This window comes from Buteo buteo, chromosome 2 (assembly GCF_964188355.1).
Source record: "Buteo buteo chromosome 2, bButBut1.hap1.1, whole genome shotgun sequence".
NCBI lineage: Eukaryota > Metazoa > Chordata > Aves > Accipitriformes > Accipitridae > Buteo > Buteo buteo.
Genome location: NC_134172.1, coordinates 22,885,179 through 22,899,638, shown reverse-complemented (window position 1 = coordinate 22,899,638; position 14,460 = coordinate 22,885,179). Strand labels below are relative to the sequence as shown.

General features: G+C 38.2%; 1 protein-coding gene across 1 annotated transcript in view; it reads left to right on the top strand.

Annotated features, from left to right (window-relative positions):
* LOC142040341 (macrophage mannose receptor 1-like) overlaps positions 1–14,460 on the top strand; it is a 35,683-nt gene extending 21,223 nt beyond the window's left edge. The window contains exons 19-30 of the mRNA XM_075048111.1: positions 128–228; positions 2,258–2,394; positions 3,431–3,545; positions 4,130–4,326; positions 5,557–5,647; positions 7,013–7,245; positions 8,069–8,234; positions 9,424–9,576; positions 10,021–10,137; positions 10,355–10,516; positions 12,869–12,901; positions 13,567–14,460. Coding sequence (XP_074904212.1) covers positions 128–228; positions 2,258–2,394; positions 3,431–3,545; positions 4,130–4,326; positions 5,557–5,647; positions 7,013–7,245; positions 8,069–8,234; positions 9,424–9,576; positions 10,021–10,137; positions 10,355–10,516; positions 12,869–12,901; positions 13,567–13,697 — 1,636 coding nt within the window. The 3' untranslated portion in view covers positions 13,698–14,460. The remainder of the gene's footprint in view (positions 1–127; positions 229–2,257; positions 2,395–3,430; positions 3,546–4,129; positions 4,327–5,556; positions 5,648–7,012; positions 7,246–8,068; positions 8,235–9,423; positions 9,577–10,020; positions 10,138–10,354; positions 10,517–12,868; positions 12,902–13,566) is intronic.

The window sequence follows — 14,460 nt, the reverse complement described above, 5'->3', positions numbered from 1 at the left end:
TCCTTCCAGTTTTAGCCAGTTGTCATTAATGCTCATGGACCTTCTTAATTGTGAGATGTTAATTAGGATTCTCATCTCACAATTGAAGTGTATTGATTAATAACTCTTTGTATATCTTTTCTTTAAGCTGGATAGATGGGACTCCAGTAACCTATGTGGCCTGGGCTCCTAACGAACCCAACTTTGCAAATAATGATGAAAATTGTGTGGTAATGTTGTCAAAGCAAGGTAAGTAACAAGGCTAAACTATTAGATTTTACTTGTCTCTGCTTAGATTATAACTGATGCTGTCAAACTTCTGCTGTCAGCTGTCACACAATCTTTTATGGCTGTTTTCTGCAATTCCTTTCCAGTGACAAGCCAGCAAGATGCAGTAACTGGTGTAAGCACCAGTCACAGAAGAGTCTATGTCCTTAGAATGGGGAGATTTCAGTACCATGCGTAATTTAGTGCAGATGTCTCTGTCTGGATTTATAAGATTGATGTTGCACCTTTTTTTACAGGGCTTTTCATTACTTCTCTAAGTAAAAAGTTGAGTGGGGTCTGTCTTTGCTCCTATGAACTTAAGAAAACATTTATGACGGCTAGAGGAAATAGGGGTGTTAAAGGTACAAGCCAATGAGGAGAGGAGACAGACAAATACACCTAATGACCTAAGACTGTCTTACATGCTTATAAGTATGCTTAAATGTAAATATCTTGCAAATCCTAGAGCTATTTTTTCCTCTTGGTTGTATTTCTGTCACTTAGCTGAGGCTAATGAGAATTCAGTAATATAAGGAAATGAGTCTCTCGGTTTATGTTTTATAAAGAATTCGCTTAGCAAACCCACCTGAAATTCTGCCTTTATATGAAGACACCAAGAAGAAGATTCACTTTTTTAAACACAGGCATCTGGTCTGATTGAGGTGCATCCCTCCTTCTTTAGTTGTTGATCCAGAAAGGGGCAGCTATTCCACCGGTCCCTGCTGTATCTATCAGCTCTGCATAAATTGCTCAGCATTCCTGAGCTTGTCTTGGATGATGCTAGAAGTTCACATGTGGGTAACTGAATTGGACCATAAGACAAGCGTTAAGCTTGAGTTGACAACAAAATGTAGCCAATATGAGCTAGACCTCTGAAGTCTCATTATGATCAAACGGAGATCTCACCTGCACAGCCAATGCTGCCTGAAGAGCAATTCAGTTTACTCTAGTGCAGTATTCAGTTGCCTACATGTAGGTAACCACATGTGATGTCCTAGAGTTAGCCCACCCGACTGTAAGTTTCCCACAGAAGCAGTGCCATATCTGTCAGCTCTCTGCAAGTACCTTGCACAGCCTCTCAAATGGCTCTAAGCACCCTGTTTAGACAAATGAATCCTGCCCTAGCTCTCTATTGACTATAATAGTAGCTTAGAAACCTAGTGTATATCTTGACAACTGAAATGAGGTATTTTCATCTTCAAACTGAATCCCTAGATAACATTTTATTAACTGGAGATGTTGGCTCCCAGGAGATGGCACATATTTCATAATGCGTGTTTGAACACTATACTGTACCCTTAGACTGATCTGGTATTTCCTATCTAATCCATTTCTGACCCATTGCCTTTTCAAATTTGCTTCCTGGTGTATTTCCCCTGCTGCCTGCAATGTGATGATGCCATAGCTTGAACAAATCACAAACAGGTACGCGCACTGTGGAGAGACCTGGATGAGGAGCAGAAGGGTCAGGCAGTCCAAATTAAGCACAAGGGGCTACTGCTGTGCTACTATTAGAGTTTCAACTGGCTCATTCAAAGCTGCCATGGTTACTTTGCCTTCAGATCAAGCTGCAGCCTGAAATATAAAACAGAGAACATTGTGTTCTGCCAAAAAAAAGTTCATTTTTTTTCTCATCCTCTTTGTCCTGTAATACTCCTACTCAGACTCTTTGATGGACAGGGGTGGGGAGGGTAGAGAAAGTAGAATGAAGTTAATTGATGACAAGAGCATTTCTTCTGAGCCACCAGCCCTTTCTTCCCAGTCTTTTATTCTTTTTTCAGTTGCTAGATGGTAGCCCAGTAACTAACAGTGCTGAGCAGCTAAAGTCCATAAATGTCTTCTGTTTGTAAAAAATAGTTGCGTGCATAAATGTGGTACATGGCCCTTTTACTCACTTTTACAGTCTGAACAGTAGAGATTAGCCTCTTTCTAACTCAAATTAAGAAGTGATAAATTACTGTTACAAATACTATAACATCTTCACTTGCTTATCCAATCTAAATATTTTTAGGCTTGTGGAATGATGTAAACTGTGGTTCCTCCAATAAATTTGTATGTGAAAAACACAACAGTTCTATTAATTCAACATTTGCTTCTCCATTGCCTCCTGGAGGATGTCCAGAAAGTTGGTTTTTCTTTAACAACAAGGTATGTCAACAAGTAGCTTCAGTAAATTGTGTAAAGCAGTGGCACTGAAAAAAAGAACTGCAAAAAATACATTTTTTATGATTATAAAATAAATCTGGAGAGTAATTATCCAGTCAGAACATGCTGGCTGGATGGCTGGGCTTTTTTGAAGGTGACTATAGACATTTAACTCCGCAGAGAAATACAGTAAAAGTAGATGTATGCTGAATAAATGTCAGAGAACGTAGTTTGACAGGCTTAAAATACACTGTTACTGTTTAAGAAAACCCCTCCTCTGTCTGCTCCTCTCCTGTTTTATGTATTTATGTTAGAAACTGAAATTTGTAATGGTCAGTCTTGGAAAAAAAAGTCCTTCAGGTGGAATGATTTAGAGAGAATGTATTTGAGCAATGCCTTTGACTTGTACAGGGTTCCCAAAGCTTTGAGTTCAGAAAGATGATGCCAAAATACAGTTGTTTTGAGTATAGTTTCACATTTAGACACAGTCTGGAAGTCCTCATTGCTGTAACAGAAGAATTTGTACCAATTTGAGTTGAAGCTCCATTTGCCAAAGTTTGTTTTGTCTACTTTATATACACTGTGCTACTGTTGCATCCTCAGAATATTAGGTGAATTTGTCAAAGGATATTTCATACACTTTGGGAGTCGTTAACCACAGTCATTGGAAGCAGGACAAGGCACAGTAGAGATCATTCCCTGCAGCTGTGCCACCCAAAGCCACATTTTCTTGGTTTTAAATGATCCCTCTGTTATTGCAGGAAGCAGGCAGTTGAAAGTGTGAAAAGGGATTATGTACTTGACGTCATTACAATCAGTTCACATGATACTAGACTCCTGGATTACACCTTGTGCAATGAGAGGGACTAAGTATCTACCTGGGTAGACATACACATTTTCTATTCTTGAGCTCTGTCACTTACTCTAGCCCTGATTTCTTTTTCTGGAGATAGGTACATCCTACAGCTAATTGATATTAGTCACATAAAACAGTTCCCATCTTTGTGAGTTTGAATGACGTGCTTGCTTTTTTTCCCAGTGTTTCAAAATATTTGCTTCCAATATAACAAGAAAGCTCATGTGGCATGCTGCACGAGATGCTTGTATCAATTTGGGAGGAAACCTGGCGACCATACCAAATGAACAAGTGCAAGGTACCTATATGGGCTTTACTGAAAGAAAAAAATATTAATCTCTCACTAAAGAAATTGCTATAGTCTCCAAAATAGATTATGGGATTGTCTGCTGAAAATAGCTTATTAGCCAGCTCAGTTTATGCTTTGTTTTAACTCCGAAGTGTGAAACAATAGCTAAATTATTGCATATAAAAAATAAATTGTGTGTTTCTAGTTCTTTCGGCTGCTCATTTCTCATGAAGCTTCCAGTCTCTTTTGAGTGTGGTTGCACACCTCCCTCAAACTGACAGACATCTGTATTTTCTGTCTCCCCCACTGGCAGTATGATTTGCTGGAACACTACGTGTGCATACACAGTGGGGAAGGGGACATTTTCTACTTTGCTCCAGAGCTGTCTTTTCGGCAATTTTTTCAACCTGAATGCTTGTGTAACTTATATTCCTACAGATGCTTATCTAAACATTTAGTTAAAGGCAGATGGGCTCTGTAGTGGGAAATGTTATTCTTTTAATATGGCCCCAGTTCTGGGCTTTTACATATTTTTCCTGTTTGGGTAAGTCATGATGAGCTTTCCTTAATGAGAAATTTTTGCTTCCCTCCAGCTTTCCTCTTCTACCATTTAAAGGATGCCACAACTAATGTTTGGATTGGGATGAATGATATCAATGAAGAGTCCACATTTCTTTGGACAGATGGAAGCACCGTTTTCTACACCAACTGGGTTAATGGTGCACCAGAACAGAAACAAAGCTACTTTGACTTCTATGACTATGAAACGTTGACAGATATCACTGTGGAGGTACAGGAAACAGTAACCTGTGTATCTTAGGCAGCTAGATGGTTTTCCTAAAAGGGAAGTTACAGCAGCAATGACAAGGTGCTGAAACAAGTCCTTTTGTAAGCAGAATGGGGCTTAGCCAATTACCTGATAACAATTCCAAATACACCAAAAGTGTTTAGCAGAGGTTCTGAAGAAGAGGGACCTTGTGCTTTCCATCTGACCTATTGCAAAATACCAGTTCTGTAAAACAAGCACAGAGAAGCATATATTATATCAGTTCCTCTACAAACTGCAGTACCACAAACATTAAAATTACAACACCAAACATAGAAAAGTTATGATAAACCAAAATTCAGGTTGTTGGTGCAACATTAATTTGTCTATGTGTATGTCCCATTCCTGGCTGATGTGCTCCCACACTGCTTTACTCGTTTCTGATCGTACAAAAGGATATCTTCAATAAAAGGGCTATTTCTCTGCTGAAATTCAATCTCTTTTTCAAAGGAGGTAAACACGTAGTTTCTGAGGAAATAATAGGCAGCTAGTCACCTGAGATTTTTAACATCTACCATCAGTCAACTTGCTTATGACTAAAACTTGTTTGAATCAGCATAAGAGAGGAGCTCTGGTGAAATGTTGAAAGGCAGTCATGGCCAGTCTTGAAATCAGGGGAGCCATGAAGAAATCCTGAAGCAATTAAACATAAGGAAGTAAAGGGAAAAATTGGTTGTTACTAAAGACAACTAATGACTACAAACAACTGGTAAAGAGTACCTGCTTTCTCCAAGAAGTCTGCTTCAGTTAAGATAAATCCAGAATAGTGCTTTTAATAATAGTTCTTATATTGTTTTTCTCACTGATGGAAATGTTTTGAAGCAGTTCTACATAATTGTAAATCAGAACTGAGAAGACATATTATGGGTACCCTAATCATTTCTGTAGTCATTAAAGAATTCTTAATAAAACTGGTAAGATTTTTTTTATAGACCTTTCTTTCAGATCTTGACTGGCACCGGTGGAAGCCTGTTTCAAATTTAAGGGGTCACTAATAAATACCAGGTCAAGCTATTTGTCAGAAACCTAGGAGATTTGAACTAATTACACAGGTGCTCAATGAGTTCTCTTCTCCCTCTCCCTCTTCCTCTCCTCTCCTCTCTGCCATCAGGCTTGCACTAGAGTATAAGAGTTTCGGCTCAAGACCTCCTGATTGCCTTTTGTAACGGCTGTGTATCTTCCCCTCTCCTTCAGACAGATTGCGTCTTCATCATGAAGTCAGACGGGAAATGGAAAGATGATAGCTGTGACAATGAGAGAGGCTATATATGTCAGATGAATTCACGTGAGTTCTGTTTAACTCAGTCTCCTAAATAGAAAAAGCATCTCAGTTAGATAAGCTGAATATATAAACTGATGTTATTTCTTTCAGCTTTGAGTTTCTCAGGCTTTCAGAGCTCCACCAGTCTTAAGGCTGTACTATTTTTAAAGTACAATTTGTTCCACAGAAATTGCTGGAGATGAACCACTATCTTAATTGGGGTTTTGTACTTAAATCATGAATAATACTAGAGAATAGTAGATGGAAATGAATTTCTTCTTAGTGCAATAGGAGGCTTTTAGATATCCTCTTTAAGTACAGTGTAAAACCATGCTCTTGCAGTGATCCCTCCATACTCCTGGCTGTCTCTGAGCAGAGCATTTAATCCCTTCTTAACATTTCTACTGAATGCCATATGATGTCTATTAAATTGTACAGCATCATGGCTGTGTCTTTGTTGTAGAAGAATATTGATTTTTTTTTTTTTTTTTTTTTTACATCAAAATGAGTCATGAATGTTGACTGTCCTGCTGTAGAACTGTAATTATGCAAATCCCTGCTGCCCAACCATATGATGGGAGTAGGGAAGGCAAAGCACAGATAACAAAACAGTTTTGCCTCACCTTTATCACAGCGTTAGTAGAAACTATTCCTCCCCACTTCAATCAGCTCTTGCAGCCTGTTCACTCTCAGCATAGCTAACTTTTTTGTAAGAAACCCCTCTCCCTGCACAGCAAATATAGTTTTATGGAGGCATTTTTAGTTTGCTTAATCCCAGTTACAGCTCTTCTGAATACATTTACAATCTCAAAGGTGGAAATATACACTGCCTGACTCAAATGTGCAGGCAATGTTCAGGCAGCCCTTACAGACAGGCTAATGACTTTGAGTGAACAGCGAGTGGTGATCAATTAACATCAAGTATCAAAGTCTCAGGTTGTGACAACAGGGTACAAGAGTAAATGCCTTAAACGTGTAGCCCTAAGTCATCTCCACCAGTGATCTGAAACAGGTGTATACTCAGATATCCAGATTTAGACAAAATATCTTAAAACACCAGAACTCAAATATCCAATTATGAGTCTTAGTTTGCACTGGTCGGGCCTCTAGCAAGTACACTCTTTACTTCAGGGTGTCCAGGATTTCAGTCTGCTTTTTACATTAGCAAATTTGGTTCATGTTTTCCAACAAGTTTGTTTTGGGCTTTTTTGTTTTGGTTTTGGTTTGGTTTGGTTTTTGTTTTTTTTTTCATTAACAAATTGTTCATGAGCTTAAATAAAGATTTTGACTTATTGTTAATAGTGGACTTTTTGACCTATTTTTTTATAGTTTCCATGCTAGAGATGAATGGTATGTTGTAAGTTCATGCATTCAGTTTTTCCTCCATAGTTACCATGCAGTTTGAAGTACCAACAACAAATCCATCCTCTGGCTTTGCTCGTTATGGTGACGGTAGCTATTCAATCATCTCATCTGAAATGCAATGGGTAGAGGCCAGAAAAAATTGTCAAGACAAATCCGCAGAACTTGCCAGCATTTCAGATGCTTACATTCATTCATTCTTGTGGATCCAGATGTTGAAATACGGAAAACCTGTATGGATCGGTCTTAACAGCAATATGGTAAGTGCCAGACAGATGGGAGGTGCAGGTGCTTGGTGAGCTCTCCTGCTCTTTATAGACCTGCCGGATACCTGATTTATAACAGTGCTGAAACAACTGTACTCTGAATAGCTTTACTGTGCATATGCATAGATTTCTAGTGGTCCTGTTAGAGTTACTCAAAGGCTTTCATGCACCAAATGGAGTAAAGAGTCACAGAAAAGGTTAAGCAGGAAGAAATAGGTGAAAGTAGAAAGCTCTAGAAACAGTAAAAGAAATAGAGGTGCAGACTGAGAGTCACAAGCCAGGACATGCAGCTATCATGAAGCAACTGTTAGGTGTTCTGAAAGTCTAACTGTCTGCTATAGAGAGGGCTACTTATAACTATTATGTTAATAAAAGTTATTATGAGTATTAGAGAGATATTTTAAGATTATTTTGACTGTTTAGTGTCAAGTAATCTTTACTTACCAAATAGCTCCCAGTTTTAATTTAAATAAAGCAGAGCAGAGGGGATGAATTCTCTGTAATTTCTTGTCTTGATATGGGATTTACTAAATGACCTAAGATGGACTAATCTGAGTTTCTTGCGATGTAGAAGTTTGTGTTACTTCAGAAAAACCCTCCCAAAAGCGATGCACTGTTGAACACTGTTCATATGTAGTTCTTGTGTAACTTGGAGCACCCAGTGACATTGCTTAGAACAGTGAATGGTGTTTAAAAAACCAGACCAGGGCAGGGCTTTTTTTTCCTGAAAAACTCAAACAAACATAAGACACTATATTTAGGTGTCAGAGCTTTTTATGTAAAAACCTCTTTGTTACCAGAACTTCTTTGTTTTCAGACTGGCAGCTATTACAAATGGACCGATAACTTGAAGACCAGGTACACAAAATGGGCAGCAGGGGAACCAAAGGAGAAAAATGCTTGTGTCTACCTAGATCTTGACGGTACTTGGAAAACAGCATCCTGCAATGAAAGCTACTTTTCAGTTTGTAAGACATCAGATGGTAAGCAAATGAATGTAAAAATTTTAAAGACACATTCATAATTCCATTAGCCTGCCTAACCCTGGAGACTTTGCTCTGGCTTGGGCTAAAACCCTCAGACGAGTATGCTTCAGGATACTGTCTACCTCCCTGCAGAATCTGGAGGTTTGCTATAGCATAATATATGAACTCAGGCACATGAAATCCTCTTGTGCAAACGGATATGGTTGTGCTGCTTTCATCATAGTCGTAACTGTTTGCATAAGATGAAGATCTGCCTTCAAGGTCTTTTGCTTTTTCTGAGATGTAAGCATAAATCACACTTGAGATTGTGTGTAATATAAATAAGTGTTGGAAACGTGCACTGACTGTGTGGGCTCCAGCAACTGGGTAAGTTCACACACAGGTGTCACTGAGCCAAAATGCAGTCAAGAGTTTCACTCCCATTCACTATTGCTAGAGCTAAAGCAGTTCTGATGTAGATGTAAAAGCCTTGGGAATGTGAATGCTACTTTAACTCTTTGTAGAGGTATGCAGAGGTATGTTTGCTTGTAGATTTTGTAGAACTGTGTCTTTTTCCCTCCTTGAGGTTTTAAGGCTACATAATATAGTCTGTTCCTGATGTGAAATTCAAAATAGTTTTTGCCACTTGAAGGTGGCTTCCAGGTTAAACTTTCCAGCTGTACATTTGGTCCGCATATGCAGTGCAAGAATTGCAGACTGATAGAAGTGAATTGGAGTTGCACACATGATCAGAAACAGAGACTAATTTGGCAGAGGCATGCTCCACTGATGGCTTCTTTGTACGAAGTGACAACATACAGAGACCAGGCAGCCATAAAATATGGGACTGTGGTGTCAGTCATTCATTAGCCTACAACAGCTTTCTGTGTTGTGAGAATGCAAATTCAAGATCTGTATCATCCCTCAGGGTTTGCTTTCCTCACAGCACTGCCAAGGCAGCTAGTTAGGTGCTGCATGATGTGATTTGTTTCCTTGTCCTAAGAAATGTGATTGGAGAAATAAGATGTTTCACACTCTTGACTGCCTGACTCTCTCCATTGTCTGAGCTGGGGACCTGGAATAGTCAGGAGTAGAGGTCCAGATAGTTAAAGCTGGGTGAGAGAAATCCCACAGTATTTACACACATATCCTACCTCATAGGTTACTCATAACACAATACCAATTCCATACCATATGGCTTCTTTAGCTATAGCTCCTACTGACCCTGCTCAGCTGCCCGGAGACTGCCCTGAAGCAGCTGAACTCCAGGCTTGGATCCCTTACCGCGGCCACTGCTACTACCTCGAAGCATCAGCTGGGACAAGCTGGGCACTGGCCTCCCTCGAGTGTGCTCGGTTAGGTGAGAGCCTTCATTATCAACTGACAAGACTTGTATGAAAGTTTATACAAAACTCACCTAAAAATGTAAAAACATTGATTTAAAAAATAATAATCATTAGAAATACTTTATTTACTTACCAAGCTATTCTGAATCTGGCACAGTGAAAATAAACTGACACAGCGACTTTGTGCAACTTTCTGTACTCCCAGGGGCTGCAGCCTTCCCAGGCGTAGAGCTCCCCATCAGCTCCTGGCTTCTAGGGCACCATCCTAGGGGCAGCGGTGGGGGCCGTGGCCACTAAGCACTTCCAGTTCTCTGTCCTCCACAAGAAACAATGGGGAAGCCAACAGAGTACCGTGCATAGTACTTTCAAAAGTTATTGTTTGTACAGACTTGAAAGAGGAGGTCATTCCAGTAGTTGCTCGTGTAGGTTATGGTTATTTGTTTGCTAATGCCTTTCAGGTGCTACCTTGGTTTCGGTAGAAAGCATGGATGAATCTGACTTTCTGATCCATACAATACAACCACTTGGAAATAAAGTAGGAGGCTTCTGGATAGGACTTTACCGGAATGTGGATGGTAATGTCTTACTTTCAATATTTAATTGAAAAATGCTTTGCTAATATGAGAAAATTGAGGATAAGTGTATTTTTACAAAAAAATTACGTGGTCTTCTGCTGAAAGATGGGTTACAATTACATCTTTTAAGTCTTTTGCTGAGCTAAGGAGTTAATATATCCATGAGGTGATAGATACTTTTTTTTTTTTTTTTTTTACTCTGTATGTTGCTCTTTAGGCCAGTGGTTGTGGCTAGATAATGCTGTGCTGGACTTTGTCAACTGGGATGAGAAAGAGTCCAGTGTGGAGCATCACTGTGTCGAAATGGCTGCACCATCTGGTTATTGGGACAACACTGACTGCTCTTCTGAAAAAGGATTTATCTGCAAAAAACCCAAAGGTAAGTCCTTAGTGACTCAGCCCTTAGTGACAGAGCAGATCTGTTTGCTAGTAACTGTTACAGCCCTCCACCACATGTCTGGAAGTAATTTCTGACAGTTTCGTTTGGCACATCCCACTTTTCTAAACATTTGTAGTTGTCTGGTTTCGTAGACTGCGAGCTCTTCAGATCCCTGTCTGCTCTCACATGGGAATGAGGTAACGTGAGCTGTATGCACCTTAGGTTGAGAACGAGGCTTTCAGAAAACTTTTGAATACCTAACACGGGCATTGGTATGGCATCTGTCAAACACTTATGCAAACTTATGACTTTTCCAGGAACTAAGTATTGTAACAGTTATTATACTCTTGCAAGAAGGAATTAACATGAACAAACAAGCTTCCTCTTCAAGCTTGTTATACTCAAAAACTATATTACTACCCAGTATAAAAAACTGGATTCACATTGGGCTTGATTCAACAATCTTTAACTCAGTAATTCCTCAGGGATACTAAAGGCCATCTGTTTGTGTTGCAGTAATAATATAAGCAGTACTTCCCTATTAAATGAAAACTTCAAGTCACTACAGAAGCTGTCTTATCAGTATTTCTAGAAAATTTCACGCAATACTGTATATGCCAGACTAACGTTTTTCAGAGGTAAAAACCCCACATATAGTATTCCCAAGTGGAAATACAAAACATATAATTATCTGAAAGAAAGCATTATCATTCCATTCCCTTAAGTTAGGTGTTAAAAACAATCTTACCAAAAAATGGTAGGTTGCCACCTTTAAAACTTTGTGCTTTCTTTTGTAGTAGCTGTGAGATCAAGTTTAATTTTCCAGCTTTTGCATACTACATTGTCCCCAGTAAATCATGAGGAACAAGTCTGTCCTATGCTGAAAACCTCATTTCCTGTGTGAAACAATTTTTAAGATACCTTTGTTTGGATGAAAAGTTGAAAGGACGTGATTTCAATACTAAAGACATGGCAAGACACTGTAGTTCTCAGAAAAATAATTGAAAATTTGGGGTTAGCTTTTAATAATTTTTCAAGTGTAGTCTTTAATTAAAAAAACAAACTGAAATGTAACAAAGAAACAGTCATCTCCCATGCAATGTTAATTTCCATGCTTAAATTAGCACATGCCCATGGCAGTAAATCAGTTAATTCCCATTCAAGATTTACTAAGAACATCCAAATTATATTCCATCTCATACAGTACTAAAATAATAAAGAAGAACTAAAATCCATCCACTGAATCATAAGATGCTCTCATATCTTACTATTTTCTGCTTTAGTAGGGGTTACTGTTGCTTTGTACCTATTCATTTGTCGAGGATGAGAGGAAATGGCCTCAAGAGTGCCAGGGGAGGTTTAGGTTGGATATTAGAAAAAATTTCTTTACTGAAAGGGTTGTCAGGTATTGGAACAGGCTGCCCAGGGAAGCGGTGGAGTCACTATCCCTGGAGGTATTCAAAAAATGCATAGATGAAGCACTTCAGGACATGGTTTAGTGGGCATGGCGGTGTTGGTTTGACATTTGGACTCGACGATCTTAAAGGTCTTTTCCAACCTAAATGATTCTATGATTCTATTTTACATTCTGCTCTGCTTTCATTTCATTTTACATTTTGCCTTTATAACTTCTCCTCTGGGTAGCAAGTGTGTTTGCAAACTGTAATGCAAAAGAGCTAAGAGGAGAAATATTTTCTTGATAACTTAGGGAGCCTTGATTCAGAATAGTTTTTCTTACTTTATAAGAACATCCAATATGTTTAATTTTTTTTCTTTTCTGAGTGTCAAAAGTTTTTTGCACTTCTTCAACAAAAAAAAAATTTTATAAAGGTCTTTTCTTTTCTCTGTCTCTTTCTTATGCGTAGGCAAATAGGAAGTTTGCAGCCTTGATTCAAAGGGCATTTTCTAGGAAAGACATTTAAGAATCTTAAACTTAATTGTAGCAGCAGCATCCTGCTGGACATGCAGAGCTTCCTAAAATGTGCTAAGTGAAATCAATCTCCAGAGTTGTACATCATGTTCTCAGTAAATTAAAATTAATATTTCACGAAAAATGTGAAAAGGTATTTTTGAGTGAACATAGAAAAGAGTCAGTATTTGAATGTTGGTAGATATAAAAACAATATAAAGTTTTAAATGAATGAATATTACAGTTTGGTAATGTTAAGTAGAAAGGCAAAACCTTAGTAATGTATTTTTTGCCTCACTTATGTTGCGTTTTGTAACAGACATATATGTTATTAACGCAATGGTAATACTTCAGGTTTTTGTTCCTGTATAATTTTAGCAAAACAGTTAAACTTATGAATTCTAATGAAGTGTCATATTATTTCTCTCCACTATTCATTGAAGTTGAGCCAAGTGGGAGTCCTCTACAGCAAAAAGGTAAGAGCTTTCATAAGAAAATTAACAAAAATCTAAATACAAGAAGAACTTAAAACGAGTTTACCCAAATCACCCCCTTTTACACAGCAAGTCCTGCTGACAGTTACTGGGATGCATGGTTATAAATCACTCAGGGTAATTCCCCGGTGCCTTTTTACATGCACACGAGCACTCGCATGTTCTTGGTCGACTGGACTGCTGCAGGGCTAACCATGAGCTGACAAGCTCAGCAGTGACCCAACTTGTGACTAACTTAGAGAACAGGCACAGAGAGCTTTAGCTAGGCTGTTAAAACCTATGTAGATGTATATGCATATGCAATTTTCTTCCATAGATATTATTGTAAATAATGTAACATACAAATATTGTAAAACTAATTTCCAAATAATTAGCATCCCATATCCATATCAAAAGCATGCACTTTCATTAAATTCTTACAAGCAGCCACTGCATGCATTGTATATCACTCTAATCCAGACTCACTAAAACCACCTTAGCTTTAGCAACAGAGACCTGGCTACTGATCAGCAACAACTTGGGGCTTGGATTTTCACCAAACAGACTCCAAGTTCAGGCAAGAGAGAACATCTCCTCCATGTTTTTCATGTTGTATGTGGAATAAAAAAACTAGTAAGGTTTCTCACAGTTATATGCATTCTTTTCAGGCATGGAAAAGAATGAAGAGACTCACCCACCTGTTCATGTCTCTGTTTGGCCACTCATTTTCTTGGCTATTCTCGCTTTTCTTGGAGCTGCCCTGTCAGTCTATTTCTACAAGAGAAAAAGACACATCTAACTATCAACAGATTCTGGCAATGAAACACTTCTAAAATGATGTGTTGGTGACTGAGGAGTTGGTGAGAAAGGGTTCTGTGGAATGTACCAATTCAGAGGAGCAAGTTACTTGCTGAAAATAAAGGCTGTATCTGTTAAAAGTCTCTAGTGAGGGTATCTGTAATCTTAAATTAAATCCCCTTTCTCTTTTTGCACTAGCAAACTCTTTTGTATCATGCATATTTTACAAAATTGGAATTAAGGATTAATGTTATAGTCTTGTAACTGTCAAGATGTTCTCAAGTGCCTTAGCAAAAGCACTAGTGTAAATAGCTTGTCAAGAACAAATAAAGATACTGAAAAAGTATTATAAAAGTCAACTAGTGAGAACGAATGTTCAAGAAAGTGTGATTACTATTTAGAACTGTATTCCCATGACTTTGTGGACACTGCAAAGAACTCAAAAAATAAAATATGCCCAACTCTATGGCAATTTTGAACTTGTTTTGCTCCACAAAATTCACTCCATCAGACCAGCAATTTTATTGTTTCTTAAAGCTGTATCCTATTATACTTACTCATAAAATGGTGCTTCATATACTTATCTTGGTTAACTTTGGGATAGAAAACCTTGCCATTTTCATTTTCTGCTATGGAAAAATACAGTTCATACCAGCAAAGGATATTAAGCTCACATGTACATCTTGGTCTTTTTTCAATCTGATAATATGATTGTTAACTGTAGTATGTTCACTAACATGAATTAAAATATTTTCACTCTTGCA